The sequence below is a fragment of the Empidonax traillii genome, unplaced genomic scaffold (assembly GCF_003031625.1).
Source record: "Empidonax traillii isolate 1590-97213 ecotype Southwest subspecies unplaced genomic scaffold, ASM303162v1 scaffold72:size2462915, whole genome shotgun sequence".
Taxonomy (NCBI): domain Eukaryota; kingdom Metazoa; phylum Chordata; class Aves; order Passeriformes; family Tyrannidae; genus Empidonax; species Empidonax traillii.
Genome location: NW_020955265.1, coordinates 854,625 through 878,439, shown reverse-complemented (window position 1 = coordinate 878,439; position 23,815 = coordinate 854,625). Strand labels below are relative to the sequence as shown.

Below are 23,815 nucleotides of genomic sequence, written 5' to 3'. Positions count from 1 at the left end.
TAAAGTGGTGCAATTTAAAGGCATTTTTACTGTGGTTGAACTGAAAAATGGAAAGGAAAGAGTAATTTCAGACTATCCAAATCTGTCCTTCAAACTGTATTACTTTTTCTAGGCACTTGAACTTTTATTTGCTTCTCTGTTTTAATTCCAGTTGAGCTTTCAAATAATTTGGGCTGATCCCAAGCTTCATTTTTATGAATTTATGGGGATGAGTGAGGTTTGTGGTAATTACTGTTCTCTTTTTCTCCATGCTCACTTTTTTTTTACTTTCTGACCTTATTTTTACTGAGATTCCCAACAAGCTGCTCATTGATGGTTTTGTGCCCTTCCCATGCCAGTGAGAAGCATGAAACTAACTGGGATCAGGCAGTTCCAGTCACTTTAACATTGCTGCTGCTGCCTCAAGTATCAAATTTTATATTGGAGGAGAAGAAAACACAGTCATGGGATGTGATGAGCCTAGAGGCTTCTCCTTCCTCGGTGCTTGAACAGAAGGTGTAGAATGCTTTATGCAACACTCAGACGTAGAATTCTGCACTCAGTTTCAACTGAATATGAAACTTTTTTTTTTTTTAAGTATTTGGCATGTTTTTGAGCAGTCTTTTTGCCTCTCATACTTCTGATGTGCTTTAATGTCAAATTTCATATTCTGTGTAGGCCCTGGTGCGTACCCATGTTCCTTCCCGAACACAGATATACATGTGCACACACAGACGTGTGAATGCGTCTTCCAGGGAAAATGTTATGTGCATCAGGGTATAGTCATACCTCTTTTGAGATGTAAGGAAAAACAGCAGAGCATTCCAGTGAAAGTGTTACCCACAGCAGGTCTCTCAATGACACAAAGAGCACAGAGGGGCTGTCATGGCATATCAGCCTTCATCCACTGCCTAGTCTGTATGGAGACACTGAAGCAAAGCACCAGCCTGTGATTTTAGTTAACTTCTCCTAAGTCTTCATTTGACAGGGAGATAAATATAGATTCTGTGAAGCTCTCATCTGTTTACTTCTGGGCTTTTTTGACTCCGTGAATTTATTAATAATGTGCCTAATTGTGTTGTTTGTACCAAGAGTCAGATCATCATTTATAGCTTGAATGTAGATTGAAATAAATCCTGGGACAGACCACTCACTCCTTTCTGCTGCTAGCACACTGCCTGACACTTTCTTTGATCCGTAGATTTTAATCTATTTTTACTCTTTCCAAAACTTTAGTCTACTTTGATAACGAATACCCAAGAAGAGGAGATAAATATTTGTAAATAAATTAAATAGAAGTAACATTTTAGATTGAAAGACTACGGACTTGGGCAACTTTGTCTCTTTGAGGTGGGGGAGGGTGTTTCTTTGGGGTTGGAGTTTCTTCAGGCACTCTCTTATCCTCATCCCCTTCTTTCAGCATGTATGTGTTCAAATCTAGGTGAGCTGCTGTGTTAAAATATGTGTAGGCAAAAGTATCTTGTAAGCTGTAATGGGAGATAACTACACGCTTCTGCCTGGTGTTGATGGGATTACCAGGTGCCGTGAATCACTTGGGCAAAGAGGCCTGAGGTGACATATCAGACTTGTTACTACACCACGGATATTGGTTCCGTTTAAAATAAGAAAGTAGGGTCATCTTAGTGCAGTTCAGTTTAAAGCTTTGAAAACACCTCTTATTGGAAAGTTTTGAAGTAAGCAGTCTTGATCCTTCTGCAGCATGAAGAGGTCAGTGGCTGAAAGAGGTGGCAGCTGAGCTGGTGTGTTTGCCCCATGTCCAGCCCTCTATTAAAATCAGGATTTCTTTTAAAACAGCAAATCATAAGAAGAGGTGATTGAGAACTATTTTATAAGAATTTCTCTCCTTTAGAAGAAGCTGCATAACAGAAACTCTTCCTTGCCTTTGATTTTATTTTTTTTTAAAGAGATATAAAACCATGTAGTCCTTGTCCTAAGATATGCTTATTACAGAGTTCAGTGATGTTTCCTGAAGTTGTAATCTGGCTTGAACTGTTTCCCCTGGCTATACTACAAGATAATTTGACTTCGTATGAAGTTCTGAAAACTGTATGTGTGGATAACATTAGCGTTTCAACTTCATGCTCTCTGCACTGCAAATGACAAAAAACACTTTGAAGTGCTTTTTCATACTCTCTACCACTGCCTTTTGCATGCAAATGAATATTAATAAAAATAGACCTACGTTCACTTTTGGTTTAATAGGATGTTCTGTCATCTCTTTAGTTTTTCTGTCTCTTGAATTTCCAAGTTTTAAAAGTTTTATTTTGTTTGTAGTGCCAGGCCCTATACCTGCCAAATCAGTGAAAGGAACTCCTTTTGAAGATAAGATTTTCCTCAACTGGAAGGAACCTGTGGATCCAAATGGCATCATTACTCAGTATGAGGTAATCATGAAACACCTAACAAGCACAGGATGGGGCTAGGGAGGTGCATCAAGAGAGGTGGCTGACAGTGGGTGTTTATGCTCTGTAGGCAGCTATTCAGTGATATGCTCCTTTCATTTACAAAATACCTGATTTTGTGTAGTGAATAAATATTCAAAATTCATAATTATGGTGCATATGTTGTTTGCTGTCCAGCCCTGTCAAGTGGCTTTGGCATGGGAGTAAAAGTGCCTTAAAAATCCTGTATTGTTAATATACACTGTTCCAAAGCCGTGACAGCCTTGATCTGTGAAATCTTCTTTGCTGGAAGAGAAGGTTACACGAAAAGTAAGATGGTTATTAAATTAGGAGCAATGTTTTTTTTAGCTTTGTTAGATCTTTAGATATCATCCTTCAAGGAAACTTCCATGTATATTCTGTTTAAAGTGTATTTAATATATGAGCCTTCTAGGGGCCTGCACAGGAGGTTAGCAGATAACAGTAGCTGATTTGAGCAACAAACACCACACTCTCCAGCACTCCTTTTTTAAAAGGAACATAAGGTATATTTTTGTTTACTAGTGAATTATAGGAAGGCAAATCAACTAAGAAAACAAAACCCCATAAATATTTTATTTATTTATTTAAGTGAAGAAAGTTCTTTAAATATTGTAGATTAACCCAGGTGGGCAGCTCAACCCCACTCAGTCATTCACTCACTTCCCTTCAGTAGGATGGGGGTAGAATTGAAAAGACCAAAAGTGCAAGCTTTTGTTTTTTAATCAAAAATCCAAAACACAGCACCACATGAACCACAATGAATAAAATTAATCTTTCCCAGTCAAAATGCTCACATCAAGATATCATGTCTGGCTTTAAAAATATTAGCTTGGTTTAAATAGCATATAAATATGATTATTAGAAGGGGAGAGGGAAAAGTATCACATGAAGTGAAAAATAAAGGGCTTTAGTGGAAATGTAGAGGGTGGGGAGATATCCAAAATTTAATGTAAGGGTGAAATTTTCCATACATGAACTAATATCACAGAGAAAGAGAGATGAAGGGCACCTGCATAGCCTTTCAAGTGAAGCAGACTCTTCAATAATACACATCAAGTCCTCAGTGGTTTAGTGGTGGACTTTTCAGCGTAGGATTAATGGAATCGATGATCTTAAAGATCTTTTCCAGCCTAAATGGTTCTATGATTCTGCGGTATCCCCAAGGTAGATGCGTAGCTATATGAGCATGTGCCTTTAATCCCCTTGTGCCAAAACCCGTAGCGGTTGTTACTAAAATAAATGTTTTCACAGGTCAGCTATAGCAGCATACAGTCGTTTGATCCTGCAGTTCCAGTCGCTGGACCTCCACAGACCGTGTCGAAGCTGTGGAACAGCACACACCACGTCTTCTCACATTTGCACCCCGGTACTACTTACCAGTTCTTCATACGTGCAAGCACTGTCAAAGGGTTTGGACCAGCAACTACAATCAATGTAACAACCAACATCTCAGGTAAAAACAAACAACAACATAAAATAAAAACAGCGAAGGAAAGAGGGAAATATGTGTTTTGAATATTTAGACTTGAAAATTTGTGAAATGCGGAAGAAAAGCCCCCAGAAAATCCTACTGTGTTGTTAAATTACATTACTAAAAATGTTTTAGAGTGTGTTTGCCCCACAGTAGTGTATATTCAGGGATAAATCCTTGCATGAGGTGGAAATTGCATAGTTGTAGTTGTTAACTGTTTTTTTAATATAATCTAGTGCTTTCATGTAAAGATTTTGAACTGCTGTATAAACCTTAACTAATTAGGCCTTCCAGCACTCCGTAAGTCACTAAAAACTGTATTTGTTTTGCAGATTAGTGAAGTCATATGCAGAAAATTAACTGACTTTCTGAAGGTGTCGCCACTCAGCAACATGCAGCTATAGCACAGTCGAGGCAGTTAGGACAAAGTGGGAACTTCTTTTGCCAAATTTATATAAGTCTGCTTCCTTGTGGCTTTATTCGCTTATTTCAGTGCACTAAGGCTGACTTTATTTGTCTTAATAATGCACTGCAAATTCTAGAAGACAGTAATGTCAAATGGAATGCTTTAGTATTTTTATTTTCTTAAATTTCATTGTTATTCTCAAAAAATAAGATAGTGGCTTATGCATTTGATAGCAGAAAATAAGTCAATGCTATATTTAGAGAGACAGTTGATTTTGTGATGTGGTGACTTCAGAGCTTGGCAGAGATCAAAGAAATCAGTCATTTAGAAATTTAAACAGCACAAAGCAGGCTATTTTCCTTATTATCTGCCATAATGGCATTTAGATTGTCCTGTAAAGGGAAGTTAGTAATGTATCAGAATGCACTTATGATTTTTATGGGAAACTACTCATGTAGTCTTCTCACCCAGTTCCTGAAAACATGCACAAAAATCAAAATGTGAGAAAATTCAAGGCAGAACTCCTTGAATTATGTATCAAGTGAAATGCTGTAGTTGTCGTAGTTAAGTGTTGAATTCCACCCCAGCACATAAGCACTAGCACTCCTCATTCCCCAGTCCCTTCGAAACAACCCAACCAAGGCACCAAAACACCACAAATGATGTGTTCTGTTTATGTAGCTGTTGCACTGTTTTGAAGTCTGATATTTGACTCAGGTTGGTTTAAGGTCCTTCTGATTCTTTACAAAAATACTCCGTAGTTATTTCAGTATTTTAAGAAATAACTGCTTCAACGTGTTTGGATTATTTAGGACTACAGTGTGTTCAGGCTTCTTCAGATATGCCTTCTTTTTCCACACAGAAATGTGGGGAATTTTGTCCAGAATCCAGTATAGCACACTTTTTAGATGTGTATGGATCTGTTAGTTGGCAAGATGTGTTTTTTACTAGGAAAGCTTAAAGGCATACTGTGTAACCCCTTGTATCTGAATTTCCAGCCTTTTTTCTTTTTTGTTATCTTGCTCTATGCTGAAATGTTGTCTAGTTTAGCTCTGCATAACTGATTCTTTATATGAAGCAATGCATGTTTCAGAAAGTGCTAGCTTTAGTAAGGAGTGAAATTATTCCTTTTAGCCAAGCTCACAAGTGGTTGCCATGATTCTAGTGAACATGGTGTAAACAGTAATTTTAAAATTAACATTAAATGAACATTAATTCTATCAAAAAGTATTTCCTGAAATAAGAGCAGATTTTGTGTTCATCTAGGATCTGGGACTAATGAAGCAAGACTTTTATTCTTTCAGTACTCTTCTATCAGTTGATAGATTGATATTTTTGTAACATTATTATGACTTAAGTGATTGACAACCTGCTAGGAAATATTGTTTTGTGAAATTTCATTTGGAAATATGCTGGCATTATTAGTGATTTTATAACAGTACGACCACATATAAAAAAGCTCCAGGCAGATAGTTTTCAAACTTGTGAAAAATTAGGAACGAATAGAAATCTATTGTTTTCTGATACACAGAAAATCCTATTTCTTTCTTTGCACCTGGACTGAAGTCAGCAACAGTATTACCAGGGAGGACTGTAATAAGTAGTAGATTAAAGTTGGATGGTTGAAGTAACCACCAACACCAGCCTTCCAACCCACAGCAAATGTTTCTGCCTTGAGGCCTGATAAACCATTCCTGAACTGCCTCGAGTTTGGATGTTGATTCTGTTTTTTTTCATAGTGGTTCAGAAGCTGATTAATGAGCAGCTTGGCCATACATTGTTAAGAATGGGCATGGGAAGAGATTCCCCCATCCAGTTCTAGTCCAACAGTGCGTGTCTATGCAAGCCCAATTTTCCTGCGCTCTGGTTGGTATTGGCATTGTCTCCAATGACATTCAAGATGAAATGTGAAAGGTTCTTTAATTATTGAAGGAGGAAAAAGAGACGTGGTAGAGGCTGGGTTTTTGACATGATGACTGTAGTTATTTATTGGGTGGAAAGTGTGACGCCAATATGGGTTTTTGTAGTTTTAGGGTTTCTTGGCAGTCACTTCTTCTGTCATTCTTGAATAAATCAGTTTAAGTTTTAAACAGATTTGAGGTGTCATGATTTATGAAGGGAAGCAGCCTGGGATGAGGTTATGGGTTGGTGAAGTCCCATTCATACTGTAGTAAAAGATTGTGCCTGACTGGAAAAATCATTTAAAAACATTCATGTTGCTGATAAAGATTCTGGCTTTGTACTATAATGCACAGCCACATTCTCATGGAAATTCAAAATGTTTTCACTGATTTGTTTCTTGTTCTTTTCCTTCCCACTCAACATTAATCAGCTCCCACTTTACCAGACTATGAAGGAGTTGATGCATCTCTCAATGAAACTGCTACTACAATAACTGTACTCTTGAGACCGGCACAGGCCAAAGGCGCACCTATCAGGTAAAAAAATTTAAAAATAAAAAAAAAAAAACAAGAAGAGTTTGGTTTTCGGTTGCGTATATGCTGTCTTGCAGTACATAGAGCTGTATATTTCAGAGTGATATTTATTTAATACTACTGTTGTTTTTCTTACCTGTACTGAGCTTGCCAACAGATGTGTAATTAAAAAAACTCTTGGTTTGGCAGGGTTTTTTGGAACCATTCAGCTATCTGTCCTATTTGATTTAGGTTCCCCAGGAACACCTTCTAGCCATTATAATTTTGTTTTATTTTCTCACAGTGTCTCTGAAATATGAGGTTGAAAGGTGCTTGTCAGAAAATAGATTTGAAAATAACACTTCCTCTCCAGTGCTTCAAATCATCTAGTCTATAGCATATATGTATGATTGGAAAATTGGAAATTGGAAGCTCAGGGGAAATGGGAAAATAATAGTGATGAATACAAACTATTCAACCTTTTTCTTCTGAGAGTGCTTTTTACTAGGAATCATGTTGCAAGCTATTAAATTTTATTTAGCATGTCCCATAATCATATTAAAATGTATCATTTATGTTAACTTTGAGGGGTCTTTTTCTTTCTGCTCTCTGTTGAGAGATAATTTAATTCTGTTTGCAAAGATTAGTCCGTATCCTGCTCTTTACTTCTCCTTGTTAGTGTAAAAATTTTGTGATAATATTTGATTCCATTTGTGTTTGACTGATGTGGCTGCATCAGCAATATTCAGGGGCAGGGTTGACTAATTGGGAGTTAATTAGCTGCTGAGCATCAGAAGGTTTTCTTGCTATTACCCTTGTGACATTTCAGAGAAAGGCAGGCTAATGCATTTCATTCTGTGTTACATTAAGTCAGTTATCGTGGCTCAGCTGATTTCAAGTCATGCGCCCAAGCCCTAAAAGCAGAGGAAAATTGACTGTTTCTTAAGTCTGTTTCCATTAAGAACAATGTATGTTTTACATGGATGTTGTGAGGATGAGTCATGTGTCTATGAGCATTTTTATGTGCTTATCATAGAGTTACCCTTATGATTGATATGATCAAGTTATTTGTTTATATTCTGTCATAGAAGATAATTATCTTAATAATTACAATAAACATAATTAGTTCCTATTAAGTTCATCCTTTTAATAGGAGATTTGATGTGTTGCATTTAAAGTTGTAGTCCAGTGTATCATTAGTTTCTGAAAGATTGGACTGGGGCAATCCTAGGATTTTTGGGGAACAGGAATACTGTCTTTATAGGACTTAGATTCTTAAAATAGGGATTTTTTTTTTTTTTAATCAATACAGTAGAAACCAAACTTGTGATCTGAAAATGCTCTCAAGTTACACAGGTGCTTAAACTCACTATACATCTTTGTAGGTGCTTTTAAAGACTTCAGGTGCCCTGCTCCTGGCCTTAAACAAAGCTGTGCATTTTGGGGAAATGTGATATCTATCTCTCATGTAATCCATGTCACATCCTTTCAGTCTTGTGTCTGGTCACCTGAGGGAGCTGATATATATCCTTGCCCAGAGCATGCCTGCTGGGCACCATGGGGATCTGCTGATGGGGGGCAGATGCACAGCAACTGCTCTGGGGCACAAATGTGCCAACAGCAGCAGGCTTCCACCTTCTGTCCCACCATTCACCCTGAGAGGGTCAATCTTGAATCTTGGGTTTCTGTCCTGGGGTGGGGGGGTTATTTTGTGGTCTGGTAGCATGATGGGATTTGGTTAGCTCAAGGGAGTTCTGGTTGATGTGCATTATACTGGCAGACAAGCAACTTGCTGCAGAATAAATCTGCAGCACACCACCTCACATTTATTGTCTCAATTTTCCTTACAGCATCCTTAGTTCAGTGACATGAGCTGGTCACTGTGGCCTATGAAGGTGGCATAAAATATCTATATACTAAATGTTAATAGATAGTTTGATAGGGATGTTTTCATAGAGTATTAATAACTATTGTTTGACTGTGTTCTCAAAAAAGTATACATCTTTCTTTCTGTTTGCTATCCACCCTGCACTAAATTTACTTTCTAAAATTACATCAAATTTCTAACACCGAGAGGTCAAGGAAGTAAGTCCTTTGCCATAACTGAAGAGTTGGGCTTTATTCTTAAAGCAAACCAGGTGTTTTATTCCTTACTTGGAATGAAAAACATTCTCCAGGGAAATGCAGAAGACATGCTCCTATTCCCTTTTCTGAAGTTATGCATATTACAGTCAGGTGTTTTTCAGCAGCTTCTTAATAGGGAGATAAATGTAACACACTGAAATTCTGAATTGATTCAGTGCAATTTGCTAAACTTTATGGTGTGTTTTAGTGAAGCTTCACTCCATCCATACTGCAGTTGTGTTTCCTCTACAAGCTGGCTTGCTGCCATAATGAGTGTTACTAGGTAGGTGGGAAAAAAAAATGCATCACTATGCCTGCAGCTGTGATTGAGTAGAAGGGACTCAAATACTGTTCTCTAGACTGACACTGAAGAATATGGTTGGCTTTTTGAAAAGGTTTGTTTATACCTAGTCCTGTAATCACTGGAGCTGTAGATGGTCATTTTATCTAATAGCAGTAGGTTCACATTTAAAAAATAGGAAAAAAATAGGAAAAGGAAAATAAGCTTAGTATGATACTCTGTTGCTTTTACAAGCGGAATTATGCTATGATCAGATTTCCGTCACAGCCTCTCCATCAGCACAGGCCCCCAGGAAATAGGTGTTCCTTAACTGGGTATAATCTATGTGTGGCTGTCAGTCATTTCTTTAAGACTCTAGCTGCTGTAGTCATCACAGTTTAAACATGACTCTAATCGTATCTTCCCTGTCAAGTGTTATTATCATTCTTTATGGCCTCCTTAAGTTTTAGACCAAATTACAAACTAGAAATGCAAGGGGAGACAGGGCTAGATGGCTCAAGCTCACTTTAAAGCACGTATTGTTTTCACCATCAATCTCATGGATGAGATTCCAGTCAGTGGAATCAATGGGGCTTCAGCGATTCGTTTGAAGATGTGATTTGTCACTGTATTTTTTCTGAAGGTTCCTAACTGAGTACCAGGGAAAAAATGTTTTGTTTTCAAATCCGACTGCAGATGAGGATTATGAAGAGCATAAATCAGAATCAGAGTAAACAGCTTTTTAATTATTAAGTTTATTTTATTTGATTGTTAAAGTGTTGCTCTTATACAAAATTACATTGTTTCCATTTTGAAGCAGAAATAATTAAGTGGACCACGGCAGGGAGCTTTTAAAATTTTGTTGTCAATTAGACTTGAGCTGTGGTTGAAGCTTGGGCTGTCACTCAGTCTGGCACGTGTCAAAGAAAAGAAAGCTGTGTCACCACTAGACACACAGAAGGAATTGTCTAGCTGGTATTTAAAGTCTAGTCAGAATAGGGCTGAAGGATGAACAATATGTTATCCGCTGCCATACCTCTTTGGAAGCCTGAATTTTTAGGGAGAGATGAAAAGGAAAAAATCAGTTGTCAGGGACCTCCTTCTGCTGTTTTTAATCATCTTGGTCAATAGGGAGGTACTATATACATTTTCTTAAGTTAACAAAAAATGAAAAAGTTTTTTTGACAGGAAAAATACTTTCTTCATGGAAAACCTCAGCTGAGGAGCTGTATCTTCAACATTTCTGCTACTGTATCTTGAACATTTTTTCTATTTACGTGGCTGTCTCAGGCAACTGTTTGGTCTTTATGATCCTGATGACTTATGTAGCAGGTTCTGAAATTTTTATTACTCAGAATTTTTTTTAGTCAATAAGGAGAAGAAATGTTGTCATCTAAGTTTTTCACTCCCCTCTCTTTATTTCCCTTTTTTATTCCTTCTTTGCTGTATGGAAAGACTGGGAGAAAAATGCTATTGTAGGATTTCCCTCAGCTGCAGTCACAAGAAAACTCTCTCAGTAATTGAACGTGTAGAAATATGTAGAAAAATAATATGTTGAAAACCGAAGATGATTGAAAGTAGGATTAGTAATATGTAAAGATACAAGGATAAGCAGAGTACATAGCCTTTAAATTTTCACTATTAGCCTGATACCTGACCACATTTGCAGCCATTGAACACTCCACTTTTAAGTTGCAAATTTAACTTTGAGCTCTTTCTTCACATGTTACAGCAGGCTGTCCTTTCCAAATATTATGTGTACATAGAATAACAGTGCTACTTTGGAGCCACTATAGTGTTTTAGTAAAAGGATTTAAGCAGATGGTATCACAAAGGGCCCAGAGGTAAATGAGAGTATTCCTCCATGCCTTGTCAGCGTATAATGTTGTATGAAAAATACTGCCAGATCCCTTTCCCAAAGAGGATAGGCAAATCAGTAAATTAAAAAAAAAAAAAAAAAACAAAAACAAAAAACACCAAAAAAAAAAACCAAACACCACCTTGTTGGAGACTTGGAAGGGTTTCTGTCATTTACTATTCTTTCTTTAAAAGTAATAACGTAGATGTAGATGATTATAATGTGTATATCTGTATCTTATTTTCCACCTTTTGTTGCTTTTCAGATTTAGGGGTACAAAAGGCATTACTTTTGGAAGTCTATTTTACATAAATTTATTTATTTGAAAATTTTTTCAGAAATTTCACATTTTATTGTGGTCTCATGCTTAGAATTATGCCATACCTTTTACCTTTATCACATTCAAAAATTACAGTCTGTTTTGAAAGAATGCTATTAAAAAAGACTTTTTTTTAATATTTAACTCTCATAACGTTCATCTTTGACTTTGTTTTGGTCTCCCTTGAAAAGGAGATGTGCCTTAAGAAGAAGATACCTCATTTATCCCTTATTCTATAAAATTGAGAGGGAAGGAGGGTTGATTTGGTAGCTGGTGCATCTCAGCTTCGGAGCTGCGTGACAAACCAGGCTGTTTCAGGAGATGGTTGTCTCTGCCACGTGCAAGTGTCGCCCTGTCGTTCCTCTCTCTCCCTGCTGCCTTTCTTCTCTGAAGCTGGCAGGGCGTCATGGACAAGTTTCCTGCTCTCCTGGCACTTCTGAGAGCAGAATTTGTGTTGGTCCCAGTCCACTGGCAGCTGATGCGAGAAGGCTGCAGAGTGGAGGGAGCAGAGACATGGTGTCTGTGTCCCAGTGATCTCCAGTTGGTTGTCTGCTCAGTTCCGGAATGGTGGTTTTAACTCTTCCTGGGTCCAGGGCCAGACTAGAGATGGAATGAACACCAGCAGTAATTTCTTACCTTCAGACATTATAAATGAAAACTTTAAAAATACTTTACATCCTGTCAAGTTTGTAAAATATCGATGCTTTTAGGGTTTTTTGCTAGTACATTGATTTTGAGCTGTAAAGAAATATTCTGGGTGTGAAGGGGTCTTCTGCAACTGATTTGTTGGTGCAGTCCGCATTAACTGGAAATGGTTAATATATAGAGTTTACCACTGAAGGTGATGTATAACCAAGCTCAGTTCACAGATAGTTTGTGAGAAATAGATATTCCCAGAACTAACTTTTTTTTTTTTTTTTTTTTTACATTCTTCTTTCTCCTGGAGTTTCAAAACCGACATGACTTTTTATATTCCTCTTGGACACTTTGAAAGGGAAGAAAGAGGCATTCCTCCTTAATTTTTTAGATGCAGTGAAAATACAATGCTAACTGCTCAAGAAAGATGTGACATTAATTTCCTACTTTTTTTCTTCTCTCCTTTCTTCCATTCACCAGTATCATACTTTATCTCTGCCACTGTAGTTATTGGGTTTTCTGGGCAGTAGTAGCAGAGAAAATTGACAAAATAATTTAATGCTGCACCAAAGGAGGATTGTCTTTGCCTTTGCCTTTTGGAGTCCTTGCAGCAATGCAGTGACACTTCGAGAATTTGGTTCAATTTTACTTTTTCTGTTTAGAAAGGTTTAAAACAAACCCAAGACAGACAATTCTGCCAGTTTATTGAAGAGTTTCAGCTCTTGTCTACATGCCTAGGCATGTTTTCTTACTATTTTTTGTAAAGTCCTGACATGTATCTGCATGAAAATGAGAAATTGTGTGCAGATATACACATGTATATATGTGTGTATATATAGTTCTTAAAACCCCCGAGTCTCTTTTTTTCTTATAAAATTAAGAAATACGTCCTGCTCTCAGTACCTAAGTTCTGTACTGCTGAAGAGCAGAGGAAGCTGATAATAAGTTGGTAGCATCCTGCAGTTAGGTAGTTCCCCTAAAGGAGAAAGAAGAATTATGATTACCTGCTCTATTTTGAACCGGTGATTTGGAAAAGTGACCAAGCCATACTCCACTTCAAGAGAGGTATTGGGAGGTTGGGATTGTGTTAGCAGGCCTAATGCTGTCTGCTTCAGCAATTTGTAACATTTTGTCATTGACAACTGTAGAGGAATGAGGCAGTCTATTTTGGTGGAATGGACAGATTTCTGTCCATCTGTGCTTGTATTACAGCATGTCACTTGTACTTTAGATCTGCATAGCTCTGAGCCAAGATAGAAGCCACAGTAAGGTCAAGAGGTGGAGAAGCCTGTCAGCACATTCTGTCTCTAATGATATGACAACTGCAAATTGGTGCTTCAAGAAAAGCCTGGAGGCAGTCATTATGTTGGGTCTTGAAGCTCAGCTTTCTGTAATACTGTTTCAAAGGAAAATGCTAACTTCAGATATTTCTGATCAACCAGGAGTTTATCTGTTTTATTTTAATAGTTATTCCTGTGTTTCTTAAAAAAAAAAAGGTCTAAAAAAAATAAAAATAGGAGATAATGTTTAGAATTGCGTTGTTGTTTTTCATGAAAAAATGGATGCTGCTTCTTTCTAAGGCCTGAAATGGAGGGCTTTGCTGTATTTCAAGCCTTTGTTTTTTCTCTGCATCCATGTATCTCCTGTCTTTTGCTTTTTTCTCTCCTTTGTTTCTTTTTAAGTTTACACAGATCAGTTCCTTTAATATTTTTATAATACTGGAGATTTGACTCTAGCAGATGACCTTAAAGTTATGCTGCTTTTTCCTCTGTCTCACCAGTGCCTACCAGATTGTTGTTGAGGAGCTGCACCCGCACCGAACAAAGCGAGAAACGGGTGCCATGGAGTGCTACCAAATCCCTATCACCTATCAGACCGCTCTTAGCGGAGGGTCACCGTATTACTTTGCTGCTCAGCTGCCTCCAGGAAACCTGCCGGAGCCAGCCCCTTTTACTGTGGGTGACAACAGGACTTACCAAGGTTTCTGGAACCCGCCACTGGCTCCTCGGAAAGGCTACAACATCTATTTCCAGGCCATGAGCAGCGTTGAGAAGGCAAGTGCCAACACCACCTTTTTCGTGGAAGGAGTCAAAGACATGCCTGTAGTGACAATTAGGGCCATTGGAGTTGGACATAGGAGGTGTTGGCCGTGGCATGGCTGTAATCCCCTCTGTGCAGTGAGAGCATGGCAGCACGCCATTCACATTTCACATCACCATCCTGTCACAGTAAATTGCTACTAGATGAGGGTTTAATACATCTCATAGTAATTGTCTGAGCAAAGTAATTTCAGTGCTGTGACTGTCTCCTCGGTAAATAACATCCACAGTCCTTTCCCTAATTCCCAGTACTTGCACACTTCAGAAGATTAAATTACTGCGGGACGAACAGAATGTGGGCTGTTCAGCGGGCTAGTAAGACACTGCGAACTTTTCAAGACTCTCACACTGCACATCAATAAAAAGTAAAAGTTTGCTTGAGCAAAAGTAACTCCAGGCCCGCTGTGTGTTTGTGAGAGTCCTGAGAAGGTGTTCCTCAGACTTGCACCACTGCTGCACAGTAGTAGAAGGGTAGCTATCACCTTCATTACTCCTTGGTGTTTCTTTTTACCTCTGTTGCTGGGTACTGCTGCTGGCTCTGTATGCGTATGGAAGGAGTAAAAGTGCCAGGGAGAGAGGTTGTCTATGGCTCTGCAAGCCTCATGATGTTGCTCTTGGGTGGTTTTTCTTTTTGTGAATGAAAAATGAGGAAGGGGAAAAATGGTTGGTGAGGAGGAAAAATGTGGTAGACGCATAAGCTTTAGATATTTAAAAATTTAAAATTTTGATTCATAATATAGAAAACTGAAGTGTCCAGGCAAGTCAGAAAGGAACTAGAAAGGACTACTAGATTGATAGCCACTGATGTGCACCTGAACCCTCGGAAAGGAGCAGAAACAGTGTTTATCCTTCCTTATGTTTCGCTTTTTGTGGAGACTAAACAAGTCCTTGCTAGCAGGCAGCCTTGCCTTGGAGTCTTTCAAAGAAAATTTAACCTTTTACTTATAGTTATGAAAATTGGATATGCATCAAGTCAGAATAGGGACAAATCTGTCTGATAATTGGATGTTCTTTTCTGATTCAAGAGACCATTCCCTCTTTTTAGTCCTAATCTAAACAAAGCAAAATGAGAGGTGACTGCTAGACACTCATCCATATTTCCCTCACCTGTTAAAAATAATTCCCTTCGGTTTTGTAGACTTTCAGCAGACTACATTGTAAGGAAATTTGTTTCATTACCCAAGAAATAAGGGGGAAGGAAAAGTAAAATAAAAATACTAAATAAAAAAAAATTGGTCTAAATTTTGGCTTTTACATTTGGACAGATAAGTAGAAGACGAGAGAAGAACAGAATTTTTTTTTACTTAAACTTGATTTCAATTTGTGAGAGAGTTTAATCCTAAAATGAACTTCTCTGTTATGATTTAAAACTTTGGATCCAATTTCTGGTTTCAAGGAGATTTAGGGGGAAGTTTTGAGAGTAACTGCACCACAATCTGCCAGGACAGAGATCTAGTGGTTGTAAGGTAATCTCTGAGCTGCAGAATATTTAAACAGATGCTTTACTATAAACTACCAGGCAGAGGGAAATAAAGTGTGCTCTGAAACATACAGTAGGGTTGAGAGGAGGGTTACTCTGTGGCCCTTGAAGACAGATTGAACAAAAGAGGACAAGTAAATCTAGTAACTGGGGAGAATAAATAAGATTATATTTGGTAAATTTTGTGAGGCTTTCATATAGATTGAACAAGTGTCTTTATGGAGCACTTACAATGCCTCAATTTAGAGCTTTGCTTACTCTTTACAAGCTGCATTCACAAACCAGCATCAACCTGGTTTTTTTACCTGTTGCTTTGGAATCTTCAAGATGAGAGAGATCCCAGGGGATTTATTCAGGGATGAAGTGCTGGGAGGTGCAGAACTAGAGAAAGGATATTTTATAGAGTGAAACTGTCATTATTATATTTTCAAATTACATGCTAATATTGTTTAGAGTGATCTAATACAATAGAAGTTGTATCCTCTCATGCAACCTTATGCTATTTCAGTATGTTTGTCTTTAAAATTACTGTACATTGTACAAAAAGGTCAGAAAACCCATCTATGGCTGACCCTCTTCAAGTTGTCCAAACTGGGCATAACCAAGTAATTTCCCCGTTCATTTGTTTTAATTGCCGACCAAACTTCTCAGGGGCAGGGAAGGAGAAGTTAAGTTACATACAAATTGTCTTTGCATGTGTAACTTCTGAAGCACATCGCTGTTGAATCACTGTGTCTCCTAGGCAGATTTTGTAGGTTTTAGATTAACTGGGTCATCTGTGAGGGGATACTTGGGCTGCTTCTGTGCTCTTTCCATATGCAGAAGCATGAGGGAGTGTGTTGCTGATGTGCCTCAGGTGACTGTTTAAAAATGTCAGAATGTAGCAAGACGTAAGTTTGGAGACAGTGCTGAGCAAAAGTATCTTTGCTACACAGTGCTGTTGGAGTCAACACTGGCTCAGAATTTCTATGCTATGACATAAATAGGAGCACCAGTTCTCCCATTTTCTTCCACTGCACTCTGTCTTTGTATTCTTATGGTATGATTCCCATTCAATTTGAATAATCTGAAATTTTGCTGTGTTTGGCCTATCCTGCACCTTTTCTCCCCATCATTTTTCCTGGACAGTACAGTCCAATGTCTAGGTTTCATCCAGCTTTTGTAAAGACAGAATCCCCCAGCCTTCTCATCTAAGCCCAGAGCCCTGAGCCACATCATTGGGTTGTCCCAGCCTGATCAGTAGATCGAGGATGAATTTTTGAAGTGGGGAGGGCAAGAAAAAGCAACTTGATCTGACTATTTTCTTTACTTTTCTGCCCTCAACAGGAAACCAAAACTCAGTGTGTTCGAATAGCTACGAAAGGTAAGAGGTTTGTCTCCGCACGCAAAGTAGCCTTTTTTAATGAAATGTGGTGTTTCTTTTAAATGTTTGAAGCAAAGCCAATAGTATCCGTCTATTTTGAACCACTTAATTGTATTAAGATGTAATGGTCTGCTGCTTTTTATTCTTTGGTGTTGGGCTAAGAGAGTACTGTTCTACCAATACTAAGGATTCAGACAAAATAAGGACTCCTCTTTTTCCCCCCCCGCCTCCCTGTCTGTGGTTTTCAAGATATGCAGTGCTGAAGCATTGCAGGCAGCAGATAGATGGATGGGAGTCTGGAAAGTGCACGTGGTTAAACTGTCTGTTATGCTAGCAATTATTTCCAAGAAGAGGTGGAAATAATTTAAATGAAGGACGCATTAATTTTCCTAAGTAAGAGCTCCAAGTGTTAGCTAGACATAGGGGAGGGTTGATTTGAGGAAGGTTTGTCTCTTTGATAGCAAGTGAGTTCCAGGGCTAGGACTGACTGCATAGCTGTGAGAATAAATCGTGTTGACCCCATATACAGCGGGTTAATCACATACTACTCACTCAGAAATGCTGTTTCATCTTCAAATGAGGACTTAGTTGTTCTGCTTATTGTTATCTCTTGCTTTGACTGTATTTATAGCCATTCGTTTTGGTGGCTTGATTGTGTCGACATGAGAGCTGTTTGATAGACTCTGGCAGCATAAACAAGAAAGGAGCTTACAAATGCCCAAAGAGTACTCTGCAGAGGCCCAACATTTAGTTTTCTCTTTCTAATTGCATATTGATATTTAGCATAAAAATAACTTTAGATATGAGCAAGCGGGCATTTAAAGTATCGAGGAGGCACATCAGTCCCATTTTTCAGTAACTTCTTTCAGTTTAAATCTTGTTCCAATTACAAGCTGATGCCTCTAATGAGGTGGTACCAATCAAACATTTTCTTGATAAACCAGAAAATAAAATGTATTTCTCAAGATGTGTTAATATTTTCATCAAGTGAGGTAAGCTAATAAAAACAGGAAATTAAAACCATGAGCTAAGTCTTCTGTGAAAAGTACATCAGCCTTATTTTTCTTATGTTTACCTGGCAAGATTAAATGTTTGAATTAAAATATATTTGCATAAACAAATATTTATGTACCACAGGCATGTACTGCTAGGATTTGAGTCAAGGGAGAGTCTTGAAAGGCTCAGAAATAACCTAAAATATTGCAGGACTGAGGATGGGGAAAACAATGGTGTCTCTCATAATAAATTTTTTTGATAGTAACAGAACAAGGAGGGAATTGACCTGTAGTATAAGGAAATTATGTTTTGCTTAATCATACACAGTCCACGAATCTCAAAGCAGTCTTCATGGTAGCAACAGACCTCTTGGTGGTTGCCTTTACACCTTCCTCTACATGCAATAGTGACAGTCACCCACAGTGGCTGTTGACTGAAGGAAAGGGGAAATGAGTAACAGGTTTCTTACCATTGTACCATATATCCTGCCTTTACGGCTCTGATTGAAGACAGTTTCCAAAGTAAGTGCATTGCCTGATATATCAGTGCTAAACTCCTTGAAAGTGGAACTAAAACCCGAAATATTTTCTCTGACTTATTTTACTTTGTAGATGTGAATTGCAGGTGGAGGCAACATTAGGAGTTAATGCTTTCTCTTCCTCTGACGGAATGCATTGAATAGGGCATCATCACTTCAAAGTCATGTACATTCATACTTCTCAAATGAGTTGTACTGTTATTCTAAAACATTTTTCATAAGCTCATACTGCTTTTTTCCTCCCATGTTTTCATTGTAATAATAATACCATGATTTGTTGTTCTCAAAGAAAACTATACTTAATATATTGGTTTATGCATACGTTCATCTGATTATCCTGTTTTGTTTGGGTGTGTTGTTTTTGTGGGGTTTGTTTGTTTATTTTTGTAGTGTATAAGATTGTTTTAAGTCATTGACCTAAATGGTTACATTTGTAATATTTTCACAGGGAAAAGAGGACTGTCTCATCTTACCTAATGCACTCCACTAAAGCTAACATACCCATTTAAAACCCCAAAAATTGTTAAAACTGTGTATTCCATTATAAAAGTAATGCATAATTCTGTGTTATCTCCTGTGTGTGACTTGAAGCAGCCTACAGTTTGCCAAACTGAATTTTGTCTTGAACATGTTGAAAAGGTATTAAAAAGTGCCTTCCTCTATCAACCTGAACCCCCTCCTAATTCAGAGCCTCTTAGTAGCTCATGATCAGCATAATTTTTATTTTTTAACACCACTTCTTTGTTCTCTACCTTGTTGTTTTTGAATCTAGTTAGTAGGATTACCCAGTCACTAATAATCTGTTTTCCCACACATAGTAACTGTAGAAGGAGGGGAAAAAAAAATCTTGTTTTCTGAAGAGCAGAGAAGAATACAGAGACTGAGATAATAGGTCAGATTTTCATTAGCAATGGAAAGATGGAATTATGCTAGGAAATGTGTGTTGTTTGATTTTTTAAAAAAGTGTTACATTTTATTTCCTAAAGAAAGTTCTTGAACTTCCTAATACTCACTTAGTAAGGCAGAGTTCAACTATGGAATCATAAAATCATTAAGGCTGTAAAATACTTCTAAGATCATGAAGTCCAACAGTCAACCTAACACGGCTACCATGTTCACCACTAAACCATGTTCACAGATGCCATATCCACATGGTTTTTGAGCGCTTCGAGGGATGGTGACTCCACCACTTCCGTGGGCATTCTGTTCCAATGCTTTACACCCTTTTCATGAACAAATTTTTCCTAATACCTAACCTAAACTCCTTCTGGCGCAACTTGAGGCCGTTAACTAGATCATAATATGCACATATCAGAACAAATATATGATAACCAAACCTGCCTAATCAAAGTATTGATAGACTGAAGTAAATAAAAGGTGCATGCACTTCAGAGTAATACATGTTGGTGACTGATCAGTCACATCCTGGAGTTGAGTTTGATTGTATAAAATTTTGAATGGGTTTCCACTCACACCCAGGCATTGACATTTCATTTTACAGTCTAAGATGTTATCAACTGCTAGGGGAATGAAACTAGATTAACATGGTCAGAGAAGAGTGATGCTTCAAACTATTTAGCATGTAAATAGATGTTTAAGAGGACAGAAGGGACAGCAGAGCTACTGTTAAACAGAGTACATGAAGCTGACATTTGTGACAGTTTTCAGGCTGCCAAGTTTGAGGCCAATACTATTCTTTTGTTTTGTTTAGTGGACTAGAGAAAAATTTTGAAAATTTAATTATAAGAACTGTGGCAATATATAAATATAACTACTGTGGCAATATATAAATATAACTACTGTGGCAATAAATAAAGAAGTGGTGGGCCTGGCAGCTCTATCACAAAGTAGCTAGAGGGAATAAATGAAGCCCAAGGTTTCTCATTCGAAATTTAAAACAAGAACTTCATCAACTCCAACATTATTTTCCCTTGTGGTTTTCATTTATGTTATTAGTTCAGGCAGAATAGAACCTCTCTATCTCTGTGCACGTTTGGTTCATGCAGATGGATGAAAATGCTATTTCAGATGATGCACATCTGGAAGTAATTGTGAAATAGCAGAAAATGACTTTTTAATCTGATTTGAGGAATAAAAAGGTCTGGGTGGTAACATTTCTACTGCAAGTGTGTATTTAGTCCACCATCATTATTGCTCTGAATTCATTCCCACAGCAGTTGGGAATTGATCCAAAGGCCTTTGATGTCAATGGGAGTCCTTCTACTGACATTAATGTGCTTTGGATTAGGTCTTTAGAAGTCATAAATCTGTCTAGACCATAATTATTTCTTTGAAACTGTTCCTGATGATGTTTCTGCTCTTAGGGAAATTTGTGAAAGTCAAATCACCTCCTGTTGCAGGATGCTCAAAAATGTCTGTTACCGATTAATGCACAAATGAAGGGAAGATGTCAGATGCTAAATGTATCTGAAATGAAGCTTCTCTCGCTGTTGTTTTTATGTTGGGATCAATGCTTCTATGATGACTTTTAGCTGTACCATCACAATAGGCCCTGGAGACCCAAGTGGCAGTACAGATTTAGAGAAGAATGCAGGTGTTTCCCAAGTCCCATCTCTTTTTTCACTCATTCATAGAAAAAAACTATTAATATGTTTAAACTTCAGTGGTCTTTTGCATAATGTATTTTATCACACAAAGAGAAGAATTTAACTAGCTTGCTGAGCTTTCCAAAGATGGAAACACAATATTAGCATGGCATATTTTTCTCTTTTGTGTAGGAAATTGCAGAAGCTCACCGAGCAACCACATCTGCTAGTTCTGATAAGTGATACCTTTGGTTGTAAATAAAAAATTGCATGATCCTTTGATGGAATATTTGATGATAGTTATTAAAAAAGCAGTTAAGTGAGGTACATCTCCAGATTTTCAGACACAAAAGCCTATAATGTGGGTATTTTCATATATACACGAAGAGTAAGAAAATCATGGAATTCAACTACAGAAATTTCATTTGAGTAAAAAAGAATTCAATGTAACAACAACATTTATCATGTGAAATTACCTGATTCATATGCGTGGGACAGCAATTTTCAGAGAATGTGTTTCCCATTCTTTATTATAAGGCAGCAAAGAGAAGTACACTTTTCTCCGTGTTGCTTCACATCTCTAAGAAATAAGGTGTATCTGAGGGTAAGAGCAGAAACTTATTAATTACCTAATGTTTTTATGCTTATGACATTGCCTGAGCTGAACCATTAATTTTAACTGTATTTGAAAATAGTTATAATTAGAAGTATTTTATAATTTCTGGTCCATTTCATAAATCTTCAGATATGGGTGTAGGATTGTGTTTTGAAAGAGTAGTTGACTGATTCTGGTCAGAAAAATTTCATAGATGATTAAATCTAGTAAATATAATTAGTAAATCTAGTTTCTTTACTAGACGACTTTATTGTTAAACACATTACTTAGTGAATAAGTTTATTATATGCAAACTTTTATTAAATTGAGTATAGTTTTGAAAGTAAGCTTTTTTAAAACTGGTATGTTAGTAAGAGGAAGCACTAGTGATACATTTCAGTGTTTGGTTTTTTTAAATAAGTCATTAGAACGAAGAAATTTTGAGTCCAAAGATATGATAAATATTAACCTTCCTTGATTTTGAAATGTTTCACTATTTCTTTTAACCTAGATACTTAACAAATTACTTTGTGTAGATGCTATATGCAGATTGAAATCTTAGGAACCTTTAAGATTTCCTAAAGGATAAGAATTTTAGAAGTAAGAATTCAGGTAGAGGAATCCAGTTTATATTTAAATTTTAGAGAAGGAATGTTGATGCATTACCTTCTCAGAGTGAAGGATCAGCATCTTAGCACATACGCTCTTTTAGTAGGTGCCTGGTTTATTAGGTCTCTTCAGCTGTTATGAATATTATTTCATGAATCAGTTTGTGGCCATTGAGGGTTTTGCATCCGTTGTTAGAGAATATGGAGACATAAGGTAGAAATCTAGTGTTTTTACAAAACTCACTAGAATTTTAACTGAAATTGAAAATTCTTCATTCCACTTATAATAGATAATGCATTTAAAATTAACATTTGCTGATACTGCTGGTTGTGGGGGGTATTTTAGCTCCTTTTTTTTTTCTTTTTACTGTTCTTTCATAATTTCTCATTTGTCTTTTCTGATGTTTTTGCCTTCTTTGTGTAATTGTAAAACCCCAAGAGTTTAGAGAAGGTAAACTCTAATCACCACCTGATAGGACTGGTCTTGTTAGCCCCTTTTCATAGAAGCAGCCTGTGTACACTTTCATTTTATTCACTGTGATTAACTGTATCATTGGATAAAATGGCCCCTTGCAATGTCTGGGATTGAAGAGTGTGTGAGGTAGATCAGACAGAGATTGCTGCCTCTAACAGTCTTCACAGGCATATCAGATGGATGTTCAACCTTGGAGCAACAAAAGTTTGGCTTATCTGTGCTGCAGTGAAGCCCCATGAAGGGACAGCACTGTTGCACCTTTTAAAAGAAAGAAGGAGAAAAGGGTCTCTAGAAATTATAAATTTTGTTTATATGCATTCAGGATTCTTCAGCCAGAGTAACGCTTTCTTTGCATTGGCAAGCATCAGAGACAGGCCAGAGTAGGTTTTGCCATACACATAGTTTACATATAAGTTGAATACTATACCAAATAAAGCAACGAATTGGTGATGCGAGAAATATCCCTACCTATAGGTGTCTTACCACCCTTGTTAGTGCCGTAGAGAAACTACAGTTCAAACTGATACAGTCAAAATCAGTCATACTTGAAACCAGTTCCATTAAATGCTTCATTAGATTGGGAGACTTTAATATACACACATTTGTTGGATTTGGAAGTTTGTAGGAAAGTCCCAGATTGTTTTGGAAGTGGTAATGAAAACTTGAATGCCACTCCAGTAGTGATGATATGCTCTGAGCCCTGGCTGTTCATCGCTGTCCCTAGTTCTGATGTGCTGTTATTGCAGATGATGTCATGAATGCATTCACTGCTGGACTAGTAGTAGCTTCCTTCCTATGCTACAACTTAGCACTGATAAAGTAAAAATCATTTAAATGGCAGATTCATTATAATCATCGTTAATAATGAGGAGTTGATGTTGATAGATCCCACATAAGCCAACACAGATAGAAAAACAAATTCTGAAGGAAGTATGTATGGTTGGTGGTCACAAAGCTGATGGAAAAAACATGCCTGTCAGCAGCTCATTGCTATTCCTGTTACACATGACTGACCTCACTCAGACTTGCCAAAATAAACTAACTTAACACAGTCAAAATAATTTTAAGCATTTTCTAGGTTAGAACAATTGCACAAGCAGTTCTGAAAGCAGAATAGAAAGGACAGTACATGCTAGAATAGCGGTGAAAGGGGGAGGTAGTCTTCACCATCTTCAGGTGCAGAG

The 23,815-nt window shown here is 37.4% G+C and overlaps 1 protein-coding gene across 13 annotated transcripts in view; it reads left to right on the top strand.

Moving 5' to 3' along the window:
• PTPRK (protein tyrosine phosphatase, receptor type K) overlaps window positions 1–23,815 on the top strand; it is a 396,664-nt gene that overhangs the window by 309,160 nt on the left and 63,689 nt on the right. For all 13 annotated transcript variants that reach the window (XM_027880554.1, XM_027880549.1, XM_027880547.1 and 10 more), the window contains exons 9-13: window positions 2,275–2,384; window positions 3,675–3,876; window positions 6,633–6,738; window positions 13,712–13,985; window positions 16,837–16,873. In XM_027880554.1, the coding sequence (XP_027736355.1) occupies window positions 2,275–2,384; window positions 3,675–3,876; window positions 6,633–6,738; window positions 13,712–13,985; window positions 16,837–16,873 (729 nt within the window). The remainder of the gene's footprint in view (window positions 1–2,274; window positions 2,385–3,674; window positions 3,877–6,632; window positions 6,739–13,711; window positions 13,986–16,836; window positions 16,874–23,815) is intronic.